Consider the following 24,958-nt stretch of genomic DNA (forward strand, 5'->3'; position numbering starts at 1 on the left):
AACCTACTAATTAATTATTTGTTAATTAACAGTTTTAATTAAGCGTACTAATCTTAGTATGAATTATCATATTAAGATTAGTAGACTTGATCATACTTGGATTACTATTATCCTGTAATTCTTATCTCAATTATGTAAAAATAAACATGTAAAATTTATTTTTTATTTTCAATTTACATTCTTTATATATATATCTATTTGTGTATTTACAGTTTATTATTAATTTTATTATTTGTATTATCTGGTATAATTGTAAAAGATAATGCCTTAAAAATATTTTTACCACAAATTTGGTATATCTTTTTAAATTAGTATATAGTATACTATAAAAAAATGTTCGACGTAATGTTGTACGAACTATATAGCAGTGTGTCATAAACTCAAATCACTCCTTGGGAGCAGGTACCAAAAACAATGTTTGCGTTTCAGTAATAACAAGATTGTTTAAGAATAAGGTTAAACTTTAATTGCGTAAATTGGAGAGAGCATGCACTATACCATACTGTACGAGAATCAAATTGGGATTACTATAGGGCTGTCACAATACAATACGTTGAAACCTACACTGATCGCATTTTTAAGAAAACCTCAAAAGCTAGTTGTAAAATTTTGATATATATACATATATATCGGATTCCACGGGAAATACCACCTTTCAAATAAAAAAATAAAATAAAAATGGGTTCTCAGAAAAAAAATACAACAAAAATACTGTAGAATTGTGAAATCCTCCTTTTTTTGAAGTCGGTTGAAAGAAATATCTTTTATTTTAACCGACTTCTAGCTAGTTTACAATATATAGATAATGTTAAAATACAATACAAACTAACATAACATATATAGTTATGTATATAATACACATTTTTACTTAAAAAAAATTGAAAAACAGTCTGGTTTCTTCTAGTTTGTTTTTGGGACAACCCTAATTCGTTCTTGTAAACAATTTACCAAACGTTATTTCAATAATTATAAGTTTAAAGTCGGAAAACATTTTTTTTTTCTATTTAACTATACCGTTTTCTACTTATTTAATTACTAGTGATGCGCTTTGGCTTCGCCTGATGACTTTGTGAGTTTTATTTATATTAATGTATATATAAATAATATATAGATTATGCTTTGCTGGTATAATGCATTCTAAGAAGTAAAAAGATTTTCTTAAATTAGTGCAGTTGTTCTACAATTTATATTAATAATAACAAAATCCAAATTCCAATTTCATTATTAATGTATAAATTCAGTTATTATTCTAAACGATTAAAAATTATTCATCCGTAAGGTCATTACTACATTTATACTATATAAAACAAAGTAACTGTCTGTCCGTCCCTATGTATGCTTAAATCTTTAAAACTACGCAACGGATTTTGAATCTTTTTTAATAGATAGTGTGATTCAAGTGGAAGTTTTATATGTATAATACATGTACACTCGTCGAAGCCGGGGTTGGGTAGCCAGTATTGTTATATAAATAATAATAAGTTGCCAGAAAAAAAATTCAATAATATAAAAAGTTTATTAAAGTAAAAGCCATCAATATTATTGAATCTGAATTATATTCCAGAGTAGATAAACTGAATGGAATAATTAAAACGAGACCACCTTAAAGAACCACATTATTATGTGAAGGAAATACTTACTCCATAAAAATGACTACAAATATTAAATATTGACATTAAACGTCACGCAAACTACCAATAAATGTAACATTTAATGTGGAAGTTTAGTAATTAAACTGCTGCGCTGTCATTAACGTAAGGTAGTGGCTTCGATGACCGCGATCACACGACAAGCGCCACTCTGCAGCGATATTGCTACCTCTGCTTCTCATGGTCGGGAGTTAAATACAAATATTTGTATTCATGAACTATGCTAGTATATATATATATATTATATAATCTTATTAATATTATAAACGCGAAAATTTATGAGTTTGTATGGATGTTTGTTACTCGGATTTCATGAAACTTTACAAAAATACTAAATCGGATATTGATGAAACCGCGGGCACAGCGTTATATATACTAATAATATATCATGCCAATTCACACAGCACTATCTAGTCCCAAGCTAAGCAGAGTTTGTGTTATGAGTACTAGATAACTTATATGACTACATACATACATACATTGTTTTTATAAATACATACGTAATATACATAGAATACACCCATACCGACATAAATAATCATACTCATGAATACAAATAAGTATTTGTAGGTACCGTGCGAGGAATCGAACCCGCGACCAACGAAAGTAAAGCGTATATTGTACTGTTAGACCACTAAGGGCATAATTACACTGCCATATCTCATCTTCCAAACGAAACACAGCTTAAAAAGCAAGTTTCAAAGCACGACAGAATACTTAAACAAAGTATAACTCGGTAAAAACTTTTGCTCTATTTTGTATAATTTTGAGAAAACATCTTTGTATAATTTTATATACTTGAAATATTAGTTTTATATTATAATGTTATTTATATAACACTTGCATGCGACTCGAAACTCAAACTAGTTTATTTTACTTGCAAGAATTCTGACCATTTCCTGGCGCCAGCACAGTTTATAAATACATATATAACATTATTTTTAAATATACAATGGTCTGAATGAAATGTAAAGTTAGAATTAAAGTCAATTAGGCACAGTTTACAATGTCAGCTATTTTAGGAAATAGATAGTTTGTGTCCCGTGACATATTGGGTGTGGTATAGGAATTTTAACCTTATGTAAACAATCGAGCTCGATTGTCTGCAGCGTGTGGCATTCTAATCTCAGTACAGTTCTCAACGTAATTAGTAAATTCATATTTGTTGAAAAATTTTTTTTTGTAAATAAAAATTTATTAAATATTATTTATTTCATTGAGAATTTTCATTATCGTCATTCTTCTTCTGTAGGTGCCATCTCCTATCGGAGTTAGGCGATCTTTATTTTATCCACGATGGTCTTGAGGATCCTGGTGTTCATAAACTACTACCTGAGCTTTCATAACCACGAAGTTTTCGGAAACCCTAGATTTTGCGTGCATGATTAATTGCAGAAGACTGTATTTTTCATTTTATATATTTCATCAGCATTATGTGACCCAGGTACAGCAGTTCATGAACGGTTTTATGATCATTATAATCTACTATATTAATTGACATTTATAAAATACTAGTTACTCCCCCCGGCTTCGCACGGATGTACATGTGTTATACTATATAAACCTTCCTCTCGAATCACTCTATCTATTAAAAAAACAACCGCTTCAAAATCCGTCGCGTAGTTTTAAAGATTTATGCATACATAGGGACAGATAGCGACAGCGACTTTGTTTTATACTATGTAATGATAATTCAAAACACACTCAAATATGTAAATTCAATTTATTAAATAATTGTATTTCTAGTTTATATTCAATTCTAGAATGTCAGTTTATAAAATTTATAAATTTATTATGACAAACACATTCCAAATTCAAAATCGTCGTTGGCGATCTAATAATTGGCTACTGATTTAGTTTATTATTAGCATTTTTATATTCTTATTTATAAAATATATTATGTATTATAAATTTTTGTGTTTTATTCTTTATAATTCTGCAGTGAAATATTCGATATTAACATTAATAAATGACCTCACGCTGCGTCCGCGTAGGCGGTAATTCTTGAATGTTTTAAGCGATTTCTCCGGATATCTTTGGAATAATGAGGCGAGGCAAGCTTAATGTTTCAGTTATCGTTCGTTTTACGATCTTGTTAGACTCTTTTAAATATTTTACCACAAAGATGCATCGTATTGTTAGTATATTTATTAGGAGACGTATGAATTGGCATACTTATATATATATATGAATATAATGGAGAAGTAATTACTTATAATTATGTGTATAAATTTATAAATCCAAAATATATTACAATACTTCTGAGCAAAAATTGTTCTACCCAATAATAAAAATATTACACCTGTATCTAGAATTGAAGAGTGTCAATTTAGTATTTCAAATGCTTAAAGAGTTTGCTTTTCTAAATTAAAATTTGAATATACACAATGATAACTTTCCATAAAAAGTAATAGATTACATGGATATATCTACGTTTATTACCTCTTTTCCAATTAGAATTTAAAAAATCAACCAGAGAATATATTTTAAAGTACGCGTATCTTACAGAATATCTTCACGGTTTTTATAATAGCTATAAAAATAATAGTTAAAAACGTTTAACTGTTTATCATGTAGCCATCATCGCAGACGATGCTTTTTAACAGTATTAACACTTTCCGCTTTTATGTTGATGACTCGCGACACTTTGGACAATTTAAATTAGCCGTGTGACTCATCGCCCGTCCCGTTTCGTCTGACAGGATCCTTTTATACACGTGCACGTATTTCTTTTGAATATGGAATTATTTCTTTATTTAAATTTGAAATTGGAACGCGTATTATTACGGTCGTTGAAAATAAAATGTAATAAAATGTACTTGGTATAACGTTAAGTTCTTTTTTTGAAAATTATTTTTTAAAAATAGAAGAAAATACATTTTATTCTTTATTGCAATTTAAAATACAGTGATGAATTTAATTGTAGATAAAATGACAAAAGGTGGACTTATCTCTAAAAGATATCTCTACTAGTCAACCTAACACAGTGTAGCATAGCTATTAGCAAGCTAGTGTTAAAATATTTTTATTTGTGATTAAATGCTTCGTAACCATTGAAAATATAATGCACTATCCCTTTTAATGAACAAAAACTTACAATTATTATTCAATATAATAACTTTATTGGGCTGTAATTGCTCAAGTAATGGTCTTGAAATTTGAATGAAGAAAAACCATGGTTACGCCAATAGTTACTGTAATACATATGACATACTTAAAACACGGTAGCATATTTTCATACGATTAGCTAAAATTTTATTGTACCTATTTCGACAAAAATGGTTTTTAATGTCACCCGTTTGAAATTTGTAGCCTGTGTTATTTTTATGTATAATTATAATAATAATAATAATAATAATCTCAGAACAATTCACACAGCGCCATCTAGTCCCAAGTTAAGCTAGCTAAATATTGTGTTATGGGTACTAGACAACTGATACAAATACATAGATATAATTTTTTTTTTTCGTAAATACATACATATTATACATAGAAAACACCCAGACCGATACAAACAATCATACTCATGAATACAAATGTTTGTGCCGTGCGAGGAATCGAACCCGCGACCATCGGACATAAAGCGGTGTGCTAAACCACTAGACCACCGAGGTCGTCACGTAATATTATAATTACTGTAAGCTATATTACTGTAAAGTTTCATCAAATTCCATTGAGTAGTTTCGCGTGATAGTACAATTATAATTAAATTAATTACAATTATATAATTAGAAACTTTAGCTTTTATATTAGTGTTATTGTCTGTCACATTATTTATTAGACATAAATCGTTCGGTATACAAAAATCTTAATAATATTATAAACGAGAAAGTTTATGAGTATGGATTGTTTGTTACTGTTTCACGCAAAAAGTGCTGAACGGATTTTGATAAAACTTTACAGTAATATAGCTTATACACCAGAATAACGTATAGGGTATAAATTTTACGCGGGTGAAACCGCAGGCACAGCTGGTATATAATAAATTTCTTAATAGAAAATACATGTAAATGATAATAAATATAAAGTGTAAAACTATATGGCCAGTACGTCAGCAATAATTAATAAGAATATATTCACGTATTTACGAGTACGACTGTACCATTCCGAGACAGTTATAAAGCAGACTTACGAGGGGGTAAGTTAAAAATAACGACACGGTCTGATGTTTAACCGGTGGTAGATACTGCAGTCTCTTCCCGTCGATTGTAGAATACGTTCAACTCTGTATTTAACTATTTATAATTAAAAAAGTGAAAATAATTGTGAAAATTAAAAAAAAACAAGGTGAGATTTTTTTTATTACTGAACACTATATTATATTTTTTTGACGGCCTCGGTGGTCCAGTGGTTAAACACGGTTTACTTCGATCACGGGTTCGATTCCTCGCACGGTGCAAACATTTGTATTCATGAGTATGATTATTTGTTTATTGATTTACAAATAGAAATAGAAATAGAAATAGAAATAGAAATAATCTTTATTCAACTAAACTCATTACAAGCACTTTTGAATAGTCATATTTTGATTCTACCACTCATTCGGAATGCAGATTCATCACAAGAAGAATGAGCAAGAAACTTGTGTGTTGCTCTTTTCAATAGATGTTTTTTTTTTTTTATATAAATAATTACAGTGTAACAAGTAAGAGGCATGCGACAATCAACATAGAAATCGCTACGCACTCATTATTAGTGTAATCAGATAATATTGTCAGTGCTATGTATTTAAAATTTTTCTACAGAAACATTATTATCGTTAACGAATTCTTCAATTTTATAGTAAGCCTTTTTGCAAAGGAAGTGTTTTATTTGACATTTAAATCTTTTTTCTGGCAGATTTATAACAGACTCTGGTATTTTATTGTAAAACCTTACGCAATTGCCATAAAACGAGTTACTAACTTTAGCCAAACGACATTTAGGTAAAATCAGTTTGTTATTGTTACGTAAGCTTTTATTAGTGCAATCACTAACTCTTTTGAAACTGTCTATATTCTTCCTGGCATACATGATATTTTCATAAATATATTGAGAAGCAACGGTGAGGATATTTGATTCCTTAAATTGATTTACAAAGACTCCCTGGAACCCATGCTATAAATGGAGCGAATGGCCCTCTTTTGTAAAATAAATATTGTATTTATATCAGCTGCTTTGCCCCATAACAAAATACCATACGACATAATGCTATGGAAATAGCTAAAGTACACAAGTTTAGTTTACAAAAAAAAATGTATATCACATAAGTATTTATATCACGCGCTGACGCTGTTTCAACGGTCCAGGGTTATTATTTCATTGTCTTATTAAAGTTTCAATAATTCAAATATGTCAAGTGGTAATTTACCACGATGGTTTTCAGGGGTAACTGCGTGGAGATCATGGTACACCTGGACCTGACATGGTACATTGCTATAAGGTTATTAGTCTACATTACTAACAATTCCCTTCCCCCAGTTATCATTAGACATATTACAGTTAGCTATTTATTTAAAAGAGAAAAGAAATTTCTCTCTCATTCTTATTGTGATGAATCTGCATTCCTAGTGAGTGGTAGGATAAAAAATGTAACTCTTCAAATTGCGTATATTAAGTTTATTTGAACAAAGATATTTTCTCTTTCTAATTTTATTACTATCAGGCTTTCTAGCCCATTTTGTTTAGTATTATAGTTTTTTATAGGTAATGTTAGTACGTAAAGACACAAATTACGTACAAAGAATAAATATTAAATTAAATTAAAATCAAATCAAACTAACAAAAATAAAAATCATAATATAAGCCTAAGTATATAAATCATATATCGTATGTTAAGTTAGACTTAAATATAGTATATCAAGTTAGACCTATGTATAATAATATATAATATTATATATTATTACTACATCGGCGAAAACTATATTTAATACTTAATCATTTCTTCTTCAATATATTTAATTTATGAACCTTTACATATGAACATAACATTTTGACTCACGTAATGGAGATAGTCACATTTCCACTGCTTATGGACTAATATAAATTAATTTTATCGAAACAGATATAAATTATTAACATCACTTTTCAAGTAGGCAATAAAATTAAAACACAGATTACACTCAAATGGTGATGACCCGACCATAGATAAAGAATGAGCTCCATATGGGCTATGAATTAAGTATTCGTTGATAAAAAACCGTGTCAACTAATTCATGATAATAATGGAGAAATGTTGTAACTGTTATGTTACAACTGTTTTACAATCTTCACGACTAATATCCAAGATGGAGTAGTCTGACTATATCAAGACAAATGTAACTCTTGATATGTCCACATCGATAAGTATCTTTGAATCCAACGTGACAAATCGTCTTGACGGCTTCGGTGGTCTAACGGTTTAGCACACTGCCTTACATCCTATGGCCGTGGGTTCGATTCCCTTCACAATACGTACATTTGATTATGTCGATTTCGGTATTTATTATGTGTGTTATGTATGTAGTTATAAAAAAAAGTATATATACTTTTTTTTTTGTATATTCATATCCGTGGTTTAATACCCATAACACAAGCTGTACTTATCTTAGGCTGATTAGATGGCGCTGTTTGAATTATCCCGAAGTATTATCATTATTAATATTTTAAAAGAAGATCAGCCTTCTTTCAGAATCATCTCTCTTTTGAAACTTTTGTTACACACGTTTTAATCACCGGACAGTTAATTAGAAAGATAAATTCAAATTTACATTGTTCTTGGTGTAGATCATATTTAAACACATGAATTTTGGATTTTAATACAGCTACTAAATAAACTCTTCATTGCAAAAAGAACCCATAGACAATAAAAGCTATGTAAAGTATTGTAAAATTACTCTATTGACTGATAATACCAATTATAGAATGTGGAAAATATGCTGTTCATGCCAGATCCAGTTCCGTGCATGCTACAGCCTGTTTTCATACATAGTAGATGCTACTATTATCAGTAGAGCATAATTATACAACCACTGAGCACCTTCTGATCACTTTCCAACACTTTACATTTTAAACTCTACGCCTATAGTAATAAGACCAACAACTGCTCACTTTCAACTCCCATAATGTAAAACTGTATTTCTTATTGCCTATTATTGATAATCCCTCCTATTAGTTAAATGATAGGGTCATTATTATGTTGGTTAACTTTTAAATATTACAGGGATTAGTTTAATTGAACCAAATTTTAATATATTTTTGTATACGGGTAATTTGAATATGTAAATTGATAGCAGTTCTTTTTAATAGACTTTAAAAAGAAGGAAGTGATTATCATTGTCAGTGTCTCATTATTTGTTAGTGTTATATCTTTTTTTAGATTCAATGCATTCTTTAGTCTATTGATCTAGTTTTTAAAACCTCATTATTAATATTTTTATATATATGTTATTATATATCTATAATTATGTGATGAGTTTGTAAACGTCATTATCAAATTTTTATATATATGTTATTATATATCTAATCGCCGCTTTTTCAAATGACAGTTTGTCATTGGGACAAGAACTTAAGATATTCATAGGAGCTATATTTTTGAACTCTTCAGGATAGAGTGTACTTTCAAAAGGAGATATTTCATTTATGAATGAGTGGACTACAACCACATAGGATGTGTAGTGGCGTTTTGCTCTTCAGTTTACCAAAATCTGCACATTTTTATTGAACACAGGCATAAGTTTGTCATGTGTTTACTTAATTTGCAGAATCCAGTGAGGGCCTTAGTCCTAGTCCATATGTTGTTTTTACTCAATAGCAATCTGGAATGATTAAAAGCTAACGGCTAACCTAATGGTAAGTGGTAACCGTCATCTATATACATGAATAGTATTTGCACCGCCTACTGTTTCTCTGCATAACCTGTGGTTGACTGGTAGAAAATGCCGTAAGGCGTTAAGTCCGCCATACGTACTTTTACCTTGGTATTTTGTGCATTGAAGTTATATGAATAAATAAATAGTATCATGCCTTGATACCCTGTTATATAACTACTATCTCTCACCTTTCAATTAAACACATCTTACAAAACAAGCTGCTTGGTGACTGAAATGTGACATAGAGGTACGCCATGCAGACGTCTTTGTACTAAATCTACCTTTAAAAATACTAAAATAAGTTTGATAAAGTCCAACATCGTTTTGCTCAGAATTCAAGGCTCCACGAAACGCCAAAAAACATCTCCTTCCATACGAATCCATCCCGTTTATCTTAATGAGCAAACTTTCTTTAAAGTAAAGCATAAAAAACGCGAAACGGCGACTTCCCTGCCAAGTGCTGGTGAGAGTTTCAAAGAAAAATTCTATAACAACTCTGAAAGAACGAAACATTAAAACGCCTAGAATATCCGTGTATTTCCTCTGAAGTTTATATTTCATTAACCTGAAATACTTAGGTGAACCTACAATCCAGTGTTAGCTATATTTTTGTTACTACGTTTATTTAATTCACTGAATTGTAGCAGAATTTTCGAATTCTATATTTTATTTGTCGTTCAAATACTTAATGGTTATATTTTAGTTTCTTGTGAATATCTTGTAATATTTCATGTCTGTCTGTTTTGCTCTGTAAATAAATTAAAGTATTTTTATATGAGATTACCTCTATAACCCAATATTCACTAGAACTCCATTTTGTGTGATACAATTCAGGTATTCTTCAATAATGTCAGCAAAACACACTAGAGTCAGTATCTGCATTCAAAATAACAAATCTATAAATTTCTCAACTTTTCCGTGTAATATGTATGTATTATACACATACCTTCATCTTGTATCCCTCTAACCACTGCTGAAAACCGAATTAAAGTTTATATTTTAAAATGATGTAATTTAAAAGATTTAAGCAGACGGAAACCGGTGACATTGATTTATGATATATAACGATTATACTAAATTAAATATATATATATATACTAAACCAATTATTTCTAAAGCATTTTTATCTAAATTCAAATTCTATACTATCGCTTGACGATCGCTTTCGCACTGATTCACAATCTTAATTAGAGTAATTAATTTGAGATTCGACTAAGTACATATTTTCTACAAGTTTACCTAACCTGAATCAGTAAAGTTTTCTAGCCTTGAGGCATTCTATGAATAATACTTTAAAATATTAATTCTCCGCCTTAAATTCTTTTTTAAAATATTGATCTTACTGCAAAAGTTGTTGTACAGTTCCCCGCTTGTGCAGCTGAAGTCATCTACATGGTATATGTAGATGACTTCAATTGCACAAACTACAAAATGTGCTATGTATCTATTTTTCAATAGTGACCAAGTGTCACAGATACATTTGTGACACTTGGTCACTATTGAAAACCTAGATGGAAGCATCTGAAATTTTAAATATCTGCGTTTAAATATTATCCAAATTGTTTTTGCTTTTACATTTATATGCAAATAAATAAACATATTTTTATATAGTAAGATAGACAAACACATTTTCACATTTATAATACTATAATACATAGACTATTTAAAAAAATAAAATAAAATATTCTCATCGAAAGCCGTTTTAATCCGATTTGTTCACAGCTGTGTTGTACCCATACATTCATGCTCAATTAGTGAAAACTAATTCGTTTCATTTCTTTATAATATTTTTCATATAAATTATTATTCACAATTCAAATTACAATTTATATTTCAAACTAAATCCCTAATGAAATATTTATTTAAATATTCAGACTTAGTTGTAAAAGGTAGCTACCAAACTAGACGTCAAGCTAGAATCATGAATCAACAAACCTCAAGAAAATTGGAAAATAGAAAAATTAAAAAAAAATACAAGCCATTCGCTTAAAATTAGTATGACAACTTCTAAGAAATAGAGTGTCTTTTTTTATTGGTGAAAGTGGTTTTATATTCTGAGTATTACCCGGCTTTTGGCTTATATTCTTTACAATTGTTTTTTTTTTTACGTAACTGGAATGGTAAAAATGGTCTTGGGTTTAAATATTACCCCTCCTGTGTTTTGATTCCAGAGGAAAGAATAAGATCTTAGGTGTAATTCTTTAATTACATATAATGTAACTATTTATTATGATTATTTACGAGCTATGTATTGTATATAAAATTATCTGTATTTATAGACAGTAATGTAACCTTTTTTATAAATAGATCACTAATATACCCCTTCTTTTGTTCCAGATAAGAACCGTCATCACCCGTGAATGAATATAAATCACACATCACCTCCAATTAATCATAACTGAAGTGCTCCAAAAATAAAAATGGCGCTTAAAAACATTTTAAAAATAGAACGGATAACGCGCGCACGCACCGGGGGAAGCTGAACTTCCGTTTAAAATGTAATTTAAAAATAGAATTCCGGATATAATCATTACTTCCCTTATGTTGAACGGAATTATTTTGTAGTCGGAAATATTCGAAAATGTCGAGTTCAAGTAGATTGAGGGTTACCAGTAGGTGCGTGAACCCACTGTTTCTTTTGTTGCGGACTATACAAGTGTGGATTAGTTTTGTTTTAGTGTTATTTCATGTGTTTGGTGTTTGTGGTGGTTATGTCGAGCAGAAATTTGCAATGGAGCCTCAAGATCAGGTATGATATACTTTATTATATTATTTTATTTAATGTAAGGTAATAAAAATATCCCTGAACAAGTCATACAGCGCCATCTAGTGCCAAGCTAAGCAGAGTTTGTATTATGAATATCTCATCTTGCTTGCTTGATATGCATCTCATCTCAAAATCATTCCGAACTGATAGTAGATTTGTCATATCATAAGAGCCTGTAATAAATCTACATGAATAAAGATATTTTTAATTTGAATATACTTCCATATATTTTTTGTGAAAACGTACAAATTACACGTAGAAAACACTCAGTTTGCTTTGTAAGACAGACGTGTTTCTTATTCTGATTATACAGCGCAATTTTGAGAGTAAAATTACAGGATAAGACAACATAATCATCACAGGAATGGCAATGCATGATTGCTATCACGTGTGTCAAATAATAACGATGTCCGTAGTGCTGTTCATGTATGTAGGTGACGGTTACCATTTACCATTAGGCGAGTCTCCACTTCCTTGCCATTCCAATTACTTAAAAAATATATTATAAAACGAAATGATTGCTTGTTTTTATGTTTGTAATGAATAATTTAATAACTACTAACACTTGCCCGATTATAAAAAATCTTTCACTGTTTAATAGGTGATATAGGCTATGTATTAGGTTAATGTTATAAGAACACAAGCAGAGCTGGGCGCAGCACTAGTCATAATATAAATATTTCTGTTATAGTACATATTTATTAAGAATATGTTTGGTATATAGATGAGTGTTAATTGAATTTTGATATTGAATAGACAAACATATACAAATGAAGGTAAAAAATATGTGAACACAATCCATCATCCTAACTCAGTAATCAGTAATCCTATATTCAGTAATCTTTAGTTTACCTGTGAAGAAGTTTAGCAGTTTTATTATTTTATATTGTAGCGCAGAAATATAATATATTTTTAGTTCATATAGAGAAGTTTGCACAACTTCTCAAAATATTTTTTTTTATAATAATATAATGCAAAAATACATTGTATTAATAAAATTTTAATCTAATATTCTTGTGTCACAGTGTTTGTAAAACTATCTTTTTTAATATCAGTTGAAAAAGTATGTAACTATGTTAGGTAAGTAATACAAATTAAAATATAAATGGAAAGTTCTAGACGATTTTCCATTCGAACTATTTATTTATTTTCGGCTCCTAATATTGGTTCCTTAATAAAACCATCGTAACTTTCTTCTTTACTTTCAAGCTATTTATATAATTTGAAAGAAATACAATACACAATAACTGTGAAACGGATGCTTACAATTAATTTATTTAGGACAAAAATTGTCGACTTTTATTACAAAAATTTCAGCGTGAATAGTGGCTAATCAAAACACGTGTACCGATTAAATAAGTAAAAAAAATGCTAGTAAAAAAGTTAAACCAATCTTGAACGCTGCTTGCGAATGCAATCGAGTAAATTGGAAATATATGAAAAAACGAGCCTCCGTTCGTTTGACCTAAATAAGTTAAAAAGCCAACCATAGGCATGTTGAGCACACATTAATACAGAACAGTAACTATACAAAATTTTTAAGCTAAGTCTAAAGCGGTATATTAAACCGCTGGACTACTAAGGTTATTAGTTAGAGAATATCAAATTAACTAGCCTTTTGAAAAGTTTTTCTATTTTAACCAGGAGTTGGTCTTCAGCCGCTCCATTAGTTCTTCCGTGGATTTGTAGCTTCCGCGGATTTATACATATAATATAATATAACACGAAAATAACTGTATTACAATTAGGTTTAACCTTGTAACAGCAAATTGGATTTTAATTATAACATAAACAGTAATCTATTTCTAAGAAGCACTAATTATGATGACGACTTAGGCTTTGAAGCCGGCTACCGCAAGGGGAAATCCCAAGTAGCGCCCGTGACTTTTGACACGGGTGTAGGTTTAAAAGGCCCTTTTAGAATGCATTAACACTCACCTTCACTACTTGCAGCTTCCCCCCAGGCCCAACTAAGACCGGGATAAACCCATTTCTAATACAATTCACTTTATTATCCAAAACACAACCGGCACGCCCTGCGCTCGTCGACTGAATGCCCGTGACTCACCCAACCAAAGAGGATTATTCAACTACCGACCTCCGTATTTATAAACCGAAGTTAATGTAATGAGAAGAGAAGCGGGGGTAATGGATATCTTATCACAAATAACTTAGTTCGGTCTGTAAATACTAGATGACGCTATTTACAATATTTGTAATAATCTTTACCTTGGGTACTTCATTAGTACTAAACACAAACTACCTTCTTTTAATATATTTTTAAAATATAGGATTTATTCTACAATATTGATGTGAACTCCAACATATTCAAATATATTTAGCTCCCTACTTCAATGTAATACCAAATTATTCCAGGAACCACCTACATACATTGAAGGGGTAGTTGTAACACGGCACTCCATGCGTAAAATCCTTCATTTAAAGTTCTAAACTAGTTTCTATTATAGAAACTTCGGTTGAGGCCCAATTGATTGTCAGATAGTGCAAGTTGCTAACACAGGCCGATTGTTATCTTGGCAATTTCGGAACTACCTACAATCGTAGCAGGTATTATGTCATAACTTCGTAATGATGACACATTGCTTTTATTAGTTTCCATTCATTTATGATTTCTTTATCCTATACCAATATATAAAGACAAAATACTTAAATAGATAGAAAGACTTTTTCATTCGTGAATTTTGTTTTTAAAAGGAGCACAATATTTCCACTTCATGTTTTAGATCCTAAAAGGTGTACAAAGTTGCCGCTGCGCGTATTAATCATGATATATATTTATAATTGACGACCTCGGTGGTCTAGCGGTTTAACACGCTGCCTTAATTCTGATCACCAGTACGATTCCTCTCACGGCACAAAAATTTTGTATTCATGAGTTCGATTGTTTATTTCGGTCTGGGTGTTTTCTATTTATAATATGTATATATGTATATAATATGTGTATATGTATTTACGAAAAACTAATGTATTTGTGTCAATTACCTAACATCCATAGCACAAGCTTTAGGTAGCTTAATTTGGGTCTAGATGAAGCTGTGTGAATTGTCCTGAGATTATTATTATTATTTATGCATTCCGATCCAACATTTTCACATTTCACTAACAAAGTCACAGAAGATAGTAGTTTAAAGTTACATGTATCATATTATATAGTATAAATTATGATGTGTATAATATTTTTTGTTAACAGACAGCCGTGGTGGGCTCAAGAGTCACGTTGCCTTGTCGGGTGGAGAAGAAGGCAGGTCAACTGCAGTGGACGAAGGATGACTTTGGACTTGGTCTACATCGAGATCTCAGTGGTTACGACCGATATAAAATGATAGGGAGTGATGAAGAAGGTACGTAATCAATCTTTATTTACCATGTGGAAAATTATTTTTAAAAGTGTCCTTTATAATGAAGATTTATAAATAAAAAGCATTATTGTAATTTCTGTGCTTGTCTGGATGACGAATATCTTTAGCTATAGAAATAATTTGTTGGTTATTCTTCTCTTCTCTTCTTTGAAGAAGGTAGTCTTGAGAGTTTATTAAAGCTGCTAAAATTGAAATCAACGATATTTAGGAGTATCCTAAACATGTAAAGAAAATATGTAAATTCCTTGTACTTCACTTTAGTTTTTATCTAAGACTTATAACGGACTTCTATTCTTCAATTAAAACATTATGATATATTCTCCATTTCAATATATATTTTGATAATGAAAATAATATGTTTTTATTTCGTATTCTTTAAAAAACTTTCTAATTAAGTTAAAATAACATAATCATAAAAATATACTAACAAAATGAGTTAATCATCACTTATAGGCACTGGTATTTAGAAGTGCACAGCCAAGACCTTTTTAATGGCCACTTATTTAGATTACCCGCTTTTCAGGATATCGTTGAGTTTCTTAGGGAGGTTTTCGAGATATATTTTAATAAAGTCCATATTCCGAGAAGTTAATTACATTTGCCACGGCACGTCTTTGAATCCAACTGGCTGCTAATCTAATTAATGCCGTCATTATCTTCAGACTTGACTTTTTTTATGAAAGAACCGTTAATAACTTTTTCTTTTTCACAAATGTTCTCGGTTCCTTGTCAACAGAAGAGGCTTGCTTGATTTGTTGTAATTTGATTGTTAGATAATGTCCAGTTGTTTTAGCTTTAAAATTTAGAAGTGACTAGATTATCCGTGTGACTTCGTCTGTGTTATATAAGAGAAATAGAAGCATTAAGGGTAACGATAAGGTAAAGATTCCAAGTTTGCGACATTTTTCACTGATCACTCCATTCCTGTAACTAGCGTTTGTTATATAGCCTTCCTTCAAAATTCATATTCACCACTAAAATACTTTTTCAGTTTGAATTTGTAGTTGCCGAGATCAGAGCGTTCAACTATTATTTCTTCTAGTTCTGTTAAATTATTATTTTTTACCCACTACTATTACTAATGTAATATTATTTATATCTAAAATATGGTAAAGAAACTCACGGCGGTAATCTGCCACGGTAATTCCTGTACTCAGCTATTTATCTGGTTATTTTCTTATTTCAACTTCTTCAAGTCTGGTATCTAATCTTTATTCTTGTTCTTATATACAGTATAAAATGACACTGTCTGCTTATAATCTTGAGAAATAGCCGATAACGTATACCATTAGCACAGGGTGCTCCTTTTCATTATCATCAACTAAAATCCGTGTATAAATAAAAATATTGTTGTTGCAGGCGATTATTCATTGGACATAAGGGATGTTACGTTAGAAGACGACGCCAAATACCAGTGCCAAGTCAGCTCAGGAGCTAGAGGTATGTTTTACTATTATTTATCTATAACTATAACACTATTAGGGTAACTATCAGTAAATATATATAAATATAGATAGACATATATCTGTCTCATCTATCATCTATAGCTGCCTTCAAGCTGCTTGCTTTTTAAGCCGCGTACTGGCTTGCAAGAAGAGGTATGCCAGTGAAATTACAGGGTATTAAAGCATGACATCTTAGTCATCAGGTATTCCTGATGCGGCGACATATCAGAGATACCAGATGATAATATTCAAGTATATAGGCTAAAAATATTTATTTATTACTCTTTATAGCACCTGAAAATACATAAAATAATAAATTTATAGAGTATGAAGGTACAAAAGATGGTCATACTGCTTAACGAATTTCTTCCTTACTACTTTCTAAAAGGTTTGTTTATTAAATGACCTTGTTTGTCATTCCAATTGCATAAAAAATTTAAAAAAAATATTGACTTCAGTGCTACTGCAAAATATATGTAATATGTGTATAATAGTATTTGAATCAAAATACACAGTATACACATGTAATTCACTAGCTATTGCCCGCGGCTTCGCTCGCGTTAATTTAACCCCTTAGGGGTGGAATTAATCAAAATCCTCGTTATAACATCTACCTGCGTGCCAAATTTCAGCCCGATCCGTCCAGTGGTTTGGGCTGTACGTTGATAGATCACTATGTCAGTCACCTTTGTGTTATATATATTTAGATTATATCACTTTAATTAATTTATATATATATTATACTAACTACATTAAAGAATTCAATGGTCAACCGTAGATTATTTAAATTACAGTAGAATATAATAGGCTTTATTAAAAAGCAATAAACTATCACACTGCTACCATATTTAAGAATTTACAACAGTACCTACCCCCGTATTGTAATAACAGCTATTAATGAAAAAGTATTGTTGTTTTTAAGTAAAAAGTACATCAAAATTGGTCGAAAAGATACAGGTAATTTCACTTTTAGACGGTTGATTACAGATTTGGTTATCGACGATCCCACGGTACTCGCCCGATAATTTAAAACAATAAATCGTTGACGCATACAGAAATTACGGTACAAACTGTACAAACAATTCGCTTTTAACTTGGAAAGTACGCAATAATGAAATTTATACAAAATTTGAAAAATATGTACAAATTTTCTTTTAACTTTTGCCTTTGAAATAAATTCAATGTTATTTATACTTTCGAAAATTTATTACTAAAGAAGATTTTGTATGAACTGACATCAAAGGTTGACTTTAGTTTTTTTGTAGGTGTGATACGATACCCTAATTATATTGATCCGTTTTTTATTATATTCATTAATATTGCATATTTTCTTTTAATTTAGATATTTTAAAGTAATGACATAATTAAGCTATTACTAATATGTTATTTGAAGTTTTTTTTTATTCGAGAATTAAATAAATAATTAGAAATATCTACTACTAATGTCATGTAATTGTTATTACATTAATAGAAAAGAAATAAAATATGTTTATTCGATACACAACAGTTCACGGTACAACAGTTAACAAATCTAACACAATTGGAGCACTAATTTGAAGCAATATTTATATGACCATAAAAATATAAACAGATTGTTAATTCTTAAACATTACCAACAACTAAATGAAAGAGAACTAGATAGTACATATTTTTAGAATCCATGACATAATTTTTCAGAGACAATTAAATTAGTCTATATTTTTTTGGTATTATCATATTACATTTGTCATTACTGCAGATTACTAATTTATATTTTAATGCTACTACAAAAGCTACATTACTCATTAAAAGGGGTTTACGTTTTCTCAGTAACTATTTCATTCTGTTTCTAGCTACGTTCAGAAAAAGAACTGGATTTGTTTTTAATAAATTGGAAATCTTATTGTACGTTTTACCAGCCCTCACTCAAACCTTTCTGTTTTTCTTCCTTTTTATGTGTACATTCTAACCCGTCGCTCTATTACACAATGGAAATTTCGTTTGTTCGGTATCTTAATTTGTTTTTAATTTCTCCTTTTACCCGTTCCCTTTTTATTTTCCGTATCTTGAAATTTTCATGGTATTTTTTTATATTCATTCCCTTTGTTATTTTATGTTTTTGTAGTGTAATATTTATGAATTTCTTTCAAATTAGAAAATAAGATAAATTTTATCTCGTCTTTTATTATATACCGTATATAAAAACATTTTTCAAGTTGCCGATTAATGTTTCCAAACTGAAATCGTATTTCCTCCTCAGAATAACAGCAGAACATTCCGTCCGGATATTTAAGAAAATTTTCTTCAACAATGCCAAATTATTCGAACTCCAAATCTTGTCAATAGGATTGTTTCTCATTCTTCTGCTATTTTACCTATTCAGTCAAATTAAATTGGGGATTATAATTGTACGTATTTATAATAAGCTGTCTTAGAAGTGAATGCGTCGATCCTTTCGGCTTCAAGTGGAATATCTTCTATTCAGATGCAAACGAAGGGGTTCATGAAATTAATTTACATAGTCCTTTATGAGGCAGTAAACGTCTATGTAACCTTTTGATAAATCGCATACTCTTTGAAATGTCTTTGGTAGGCTCAGCTGAGATAACAGTGGAATATTCTTATCTTTACTTAGCTGAACTCTTATGGCCCATTCAGCTTTTGTTTCAAGATTTAGGTTTAACTTTGTATTTCTTAAGTAATCGACATTACCCTCTATTTCTTTGATCGTTATACTTAAGCCATTAAGTAAATTTGATCTTCTTTCGAGATCAAATTTACCTAACAGCCTAATTGTGAGTTTAACTTTTTAGTGATTACATTGCCTTTAAATTTTGTATCATACTAATCTAAACTTGACGCAATTATCTAAGAGTTTATTTAAACTGTCTTGAAATCATTCGGGTCTTTAATGAAAGGTCCTGCAATTATCAAGTGAAAGGTTAGATAAATTTTCTTATAACTATTATTGTTTAATTACGTAGGAAGTGAGGTACAAGTTGTATTTTGTACAAAGTCGTCTGCGTGGGTTTCTTTGTCTAATTTATTGTAATGTAAGATATAATTAGGTCTAAGAGCTAAAAGATAATGAAATTTAGTATATAAAGCATGTAGATAACATACCTCCTTAGTGCTTGGAATGGCAATGTATGGGTGGTACCTCAGACACCACATGATTTGTGACAGGTACTGTTTCTTTATATAGGCAATAGTTATCACGTACCATCACGTGCTATCATTCTTACTTATATGCATTCATGATGTAATTTTAAATATGTATTGGTCAATTCTCAAAAACTATTAAATAATTGTTGAATAAATACTTACAGTATTCTTGATTTATTTATACTATTGCGATATTTTATTGTACCATAATTTACTGGTCAATAAAGTTTAAATAAATAAATAAATAAATATTTGGGTTATTATAATGGTACAAATATTGTTAATAATATAAACGTAAAAGTGTGTGAGTATGGATGAATAGATGGATGGATGGATGTTTGTCACTTTTTCACGCAAAATCTGCTGAACGGATTTTGATGAAACTTTACAGGATAACTTATGCATTAGAATAATACTATAATTTCGTGCGGGTGAAACCGCATAGCTAGTAATAAATACACAGAATTAAAAACTAAGTAACTGTAAATAGACAGATTGAATGGAGAGAAAAATTCTATTTAAAAATTGCAAAATCAAGAAAAAACATTATCGACATGAATATAACGGCTGATGAAACTGTTTTTTATCAACCGAAAGCACAATGGGCATCTCGCTTGCGGCAAAATTGTACAAGTTGGCACTATTTAACTTGCAAAACTTAGTTCGCTGCAAGTTTTCTCTATAGGAAACTATCTGGAGAGAAACTCAGGCCTCATTGTCTTTATTTCGCTCCTTTTAGTATTAAATTGTGATTCGGAGTATCACGAGTTGGTCGGGATGGTCGCAAATTTACGAAACTAACTTTGGTGACTCATTGAATTGCGCGAGATTTATTTCGAAGAGTCTCAAAAGTCTTGTAACTCATTGCCGCTGTGTTCTGAAATTTGTATTTTAATTTTTAACTTCAATGTTATTGTTGCAGCTTTATTTAGAAACGAGATCTTGGGAATATAAGTTTGATTTAACAATGAGAAGTTCATATTGTTCGTGTTGTTTTTTTGTATAGTTAAATAAGATATATATTTCATCATTATTGCGTTTTAATTCTTTAAAAAGCTTGTAATTATGATCATTAAATTTTGATAGGATTTCCAAGAAATGAGAATACACGTTCTATACATCTGTATTCGACCTCAAAACCATCATTGTCATATATAAAATTGTGCAAAAATTTATATTCTCATCATCGTTTCCAAAATCATACCTCAGGTTTATTACTTATGATATACCAAATCCTCCACTTCTTCATTATTAAAATTGTATGTTAATATAGTGTAATGACATTATTAATTAATTAAGTGACAGTTTAAAATAATAAATGACTCCGCTATTCGCTTAGCTTTTAAAAAAATAAGTTCACAATCAGTTTTTCCATATAGTTATATCAACTTTATATAACCTATTTAATTAAAAATATAATTATATATGTTATTTAATTACAATATACGAAAATGAAAAATCGTTACACAATTTCTACGCTGTACTCCAGTATAAAGCCATTCCATATTACTTTTAGATAGATCTATACTGAGCTACTGTTACAATTAGCCTAATTAACTATTAACAGCAAGCACTTAACTGTAATATATGTGTAGTTTGAATACTAGAATTATTTAAAAAACAAACCTGCTATTATTCCATAGCGCCTACAAATATAAATGCTTCTCCGGACAATATTTAATAATTCACCGTAAATAAAGTAAGAGATAAATATGCAAATTCTTATGTTTCATACATAATATTTGGGTAACAGTTTATTGTATCCATGTAAAATTTATACCGTCAACGTAGAATAGTCATTCAGATACGAGCCATTCTGCAAGTGTCAAGTTTTTACAATTTGAATACGAAATACTAGAATGAGAAAAATCTTTGCAGTATTTTTAAGAAAATCTTGTTCAAATCCACGTACAGAAAATAGAATCGGTTTAATATGATGTATCTATTATTATTTCTGTTGAATGTATCTCAGACAGAATAAATAATCTTACGAATAATATGTCTCGATGTTATTACAACTGAAATGATTTAGTTTATACACGAAAACTATTTGCATCTTTCACAATTTCTCAGACTTTAGTCCTCAATAGATGAAAAACGACGTAATATACGTATATATTTTCTTCTATAAAAATTTAAAAGAATCTCAAAATGAACAGCAATTTATGGAAATTTATTTCTTGCTGGTGTAATAAATATTGTATAATATTATTTTAAATGTCTCTGTGAAATTATTTCGGCTTAGAACAAAACATTACAAAATATTAATAAATAATAAAATAAGGAAAACCATACAATACAATCACGACTGTTAAACCAGATGGAGCAGTCAGAGGCATCGTCAATGTTGATGTAGTGAAAGCAACACTTGATATGCTTACATTTTGCTCAGTATAACAGGGGTCTAGCCTACCTCTGTCCTACCATTTCGCGGATTATTTTATAGTTTGATATTAATAATATAATATAATATATATCCCTGGTCAATTCACACAGCGCCATCTAGTCCCATGCTAAGCAGCGCTTGTAGTATGAGTAGGTACTAGACAACTGATATAAATACATAGATACTTTTTTTGTAAATACATACATACATACATTACACACATACATTCGTATGTAACGAACACCCAGACCGATACAAATAATCATACTCATAAATACAAATGATGGTACCGTGCGAGGAAACGAACCTGCGGTCATCGGAAGTAAAGCAGTGTGCTCAACCGCTAGATCACTAGCTAGAGGCCGTCAATATTAGTGTTTTCTTTTCGGGAGAGTCAGTCAGAAACGTTAATTTACATAATTATCTATTTTTTGGTGTCGACCAGATTTGAGTTTTGGACCACTTGGGCGTAACTCACCTAGTAAACTACTAATCCACGACGCTATAAACTAAATAATAATTTAGATATGATCTTTAATTTTATTTATCGTCTATTAAACATTATAATATCTCATTCCAATTAATTGCTATTGGGAATTCTATTGTTAAACCCTTGTTAGAAATTCCAAGCTCGAAGGCTAACGAATATTACTCAGTAAGTTTGGATCATTAAGTCGCTAGTATATTAATTTTAACAATATTGTTTAATATTAAGTTACATTCTTCATCCGTGAATTTAATTATAAATTTTACTATGCTCTTATTTTGAGCCAGTACAGCAAGTACTATATAATAAATTCCTTTTTTAATGCTTTAGAAACGAGTAGTAACTATATTTTTTTAAATCTTCATTTTTTATACACGTCCTCAACGGCAGTTCATAAATATCTAACTAGCTGTTTGTGTTATGCCATATAAAATAATATCGTTTAAAAAATAGGGGTTGATTGTAGAAGGGTGAACATTTAGGGTTGTATGTATTTTTTAATAAAAAAAATACTTTTTATAATTCGTGGTTTAAAACTCAAAATAATAATTCTGTATTAAATATTTTAAATTAATTTGACATGGGCTACCGTAATCATGTAAGGGTATAAAAATAGGTAACCTATTCTCAGACTTACCAAGTCTAGATATAAAATTTTATTTAATCGATTGTGGAGAAGTATAGCAGCTAACGCTGATAGAAGAATTTTGTATATATATATTGTAACTGAATCAAAAATATTAATACATTATGTAAGCTTGTGTCGGTAATTATTTTTGACGACTGTACTTAAATGTTGTAGGATGAAACTGTAAGTGAACTAGTTCAGCTTGTTGTTACTGTTTCATTACTTGTACTGAAAATAGGACGTAAAAAGCTTTCAGATTAAAGAGTATTGTTACATATTGTATGGTCAGAAAAAAAAGATCGTACATAATATATTTAAAAATAAATGTAGGTTGTGTAGAAAAATATATCTAAATCATTCGAGAGTGTTCTGTATAAGCTTCTTATTGGCGAAATATCATTCCCAGAGACTAGAACTCTAGAAATAAATTAGATAGTTAAGTGATTCTCCACACTGACCTATGAGCCATTTTGTATCATACGCATGCAGTTTTATACATTCCAGGTTATCATATACAATCTTTTTGCTCTGAATATTCTATATTGCTTGTAATTGAACCTATAAATGTGTACTAAAATATATAGATTTTTATCTACCCATTTTCATTACAAATCTTCCTTAAATTAGTAGTAGATGTAATAATTTCAATTTCAATTAAAGACATGTCAATGAAGTTTTAGTCCCACCAAATAATAACTAGAAACTGTATATTCTGTTATATTCACGGATACTACGGATACACCGTAGTATCCGTGGATATAACGTCACATGTTAGACTAGCATTAGATTCATCTGATGGTAAACGTGTAACCACTAGCCATAGCCAATTGACGCCTGAAACACCAGAAATATCATTTGTCATATAAATTAATATCGCTATTAAAAGTTTCTATAACCCTCAACCGAAATTTTTAATAGAAGGGTTTAATATATTATAGTCCACCCCAAACTTGTCTTTTATTTTAAGAACAAATATTTTTATTAAAAAGTTTTATGATACATTTTATAAAAAAAAAATGTTTACGTTCTATTCTCAAACCTACTGAACATACACACAAAATTTCAGAATAGTCAGTCAAGCCGTTTCGGAGTAGTTTTATTACAAACACTATGACAGAAGAATTTTAATATACTATTATATACTAGATTTATCTATTTATTGATTCTTGATAATTATCAATTTTAGGGTACAAAGATACTTAATTAAGTATCTTTGTTTTTATGTATACCCATAAGGAATTGT

The 24,958-nt window shown here is 29.8% G+C and overlaps 1 protein-coding gene across 1 annotated transcript in view; it reads left to right on the forward strand.

Annotated features, from left to right (window-relative positions):
- The window catches only part of LOC131841556 (irregular chiasm C-roughest protein-like), a 111,086-nt gene that overhangs the window by 41,753 nt on the left and 44,375 nt on the right, over positions 1-24,958 (forward strand). The window contains exons 2-4 of the mRNA XM_059189873.1: positions 11,816-12,227; positions 15,457-15,607; positions 16,985-17,065. Coding sequence (XP_059045856.1) covers positions 12,060-12,227; positions 15,457-15,607; positions 16,985-17,065 — 400 coding nt within the window. The 5' untranslated portion in view covers positions 11,816-12,059. The remainder of the gene's footprint in view (positions 1-11,815; positions 12,228-15,456; positions 15,608-16,984; positions 17,066-24,958) is intronic.

The sequence above is a fragment of the Achroia grisella genome, unplaced genomic scaffold, assembly GCF_030625045.1.
Source record: "Achroia grisella isolate CSIRO2021 unplaced genomic scaffold, CSIRO_AGI_Agris_v1 utg1847, whole genome shotgun sequence".
NCBI classification, from domain to species: domain Eukaryota; kingdom Metazoa; phylum Arthropoda; class Insecta; order Lepidoptera; family Pyralidae; genus Achroia; species Achroia grisella.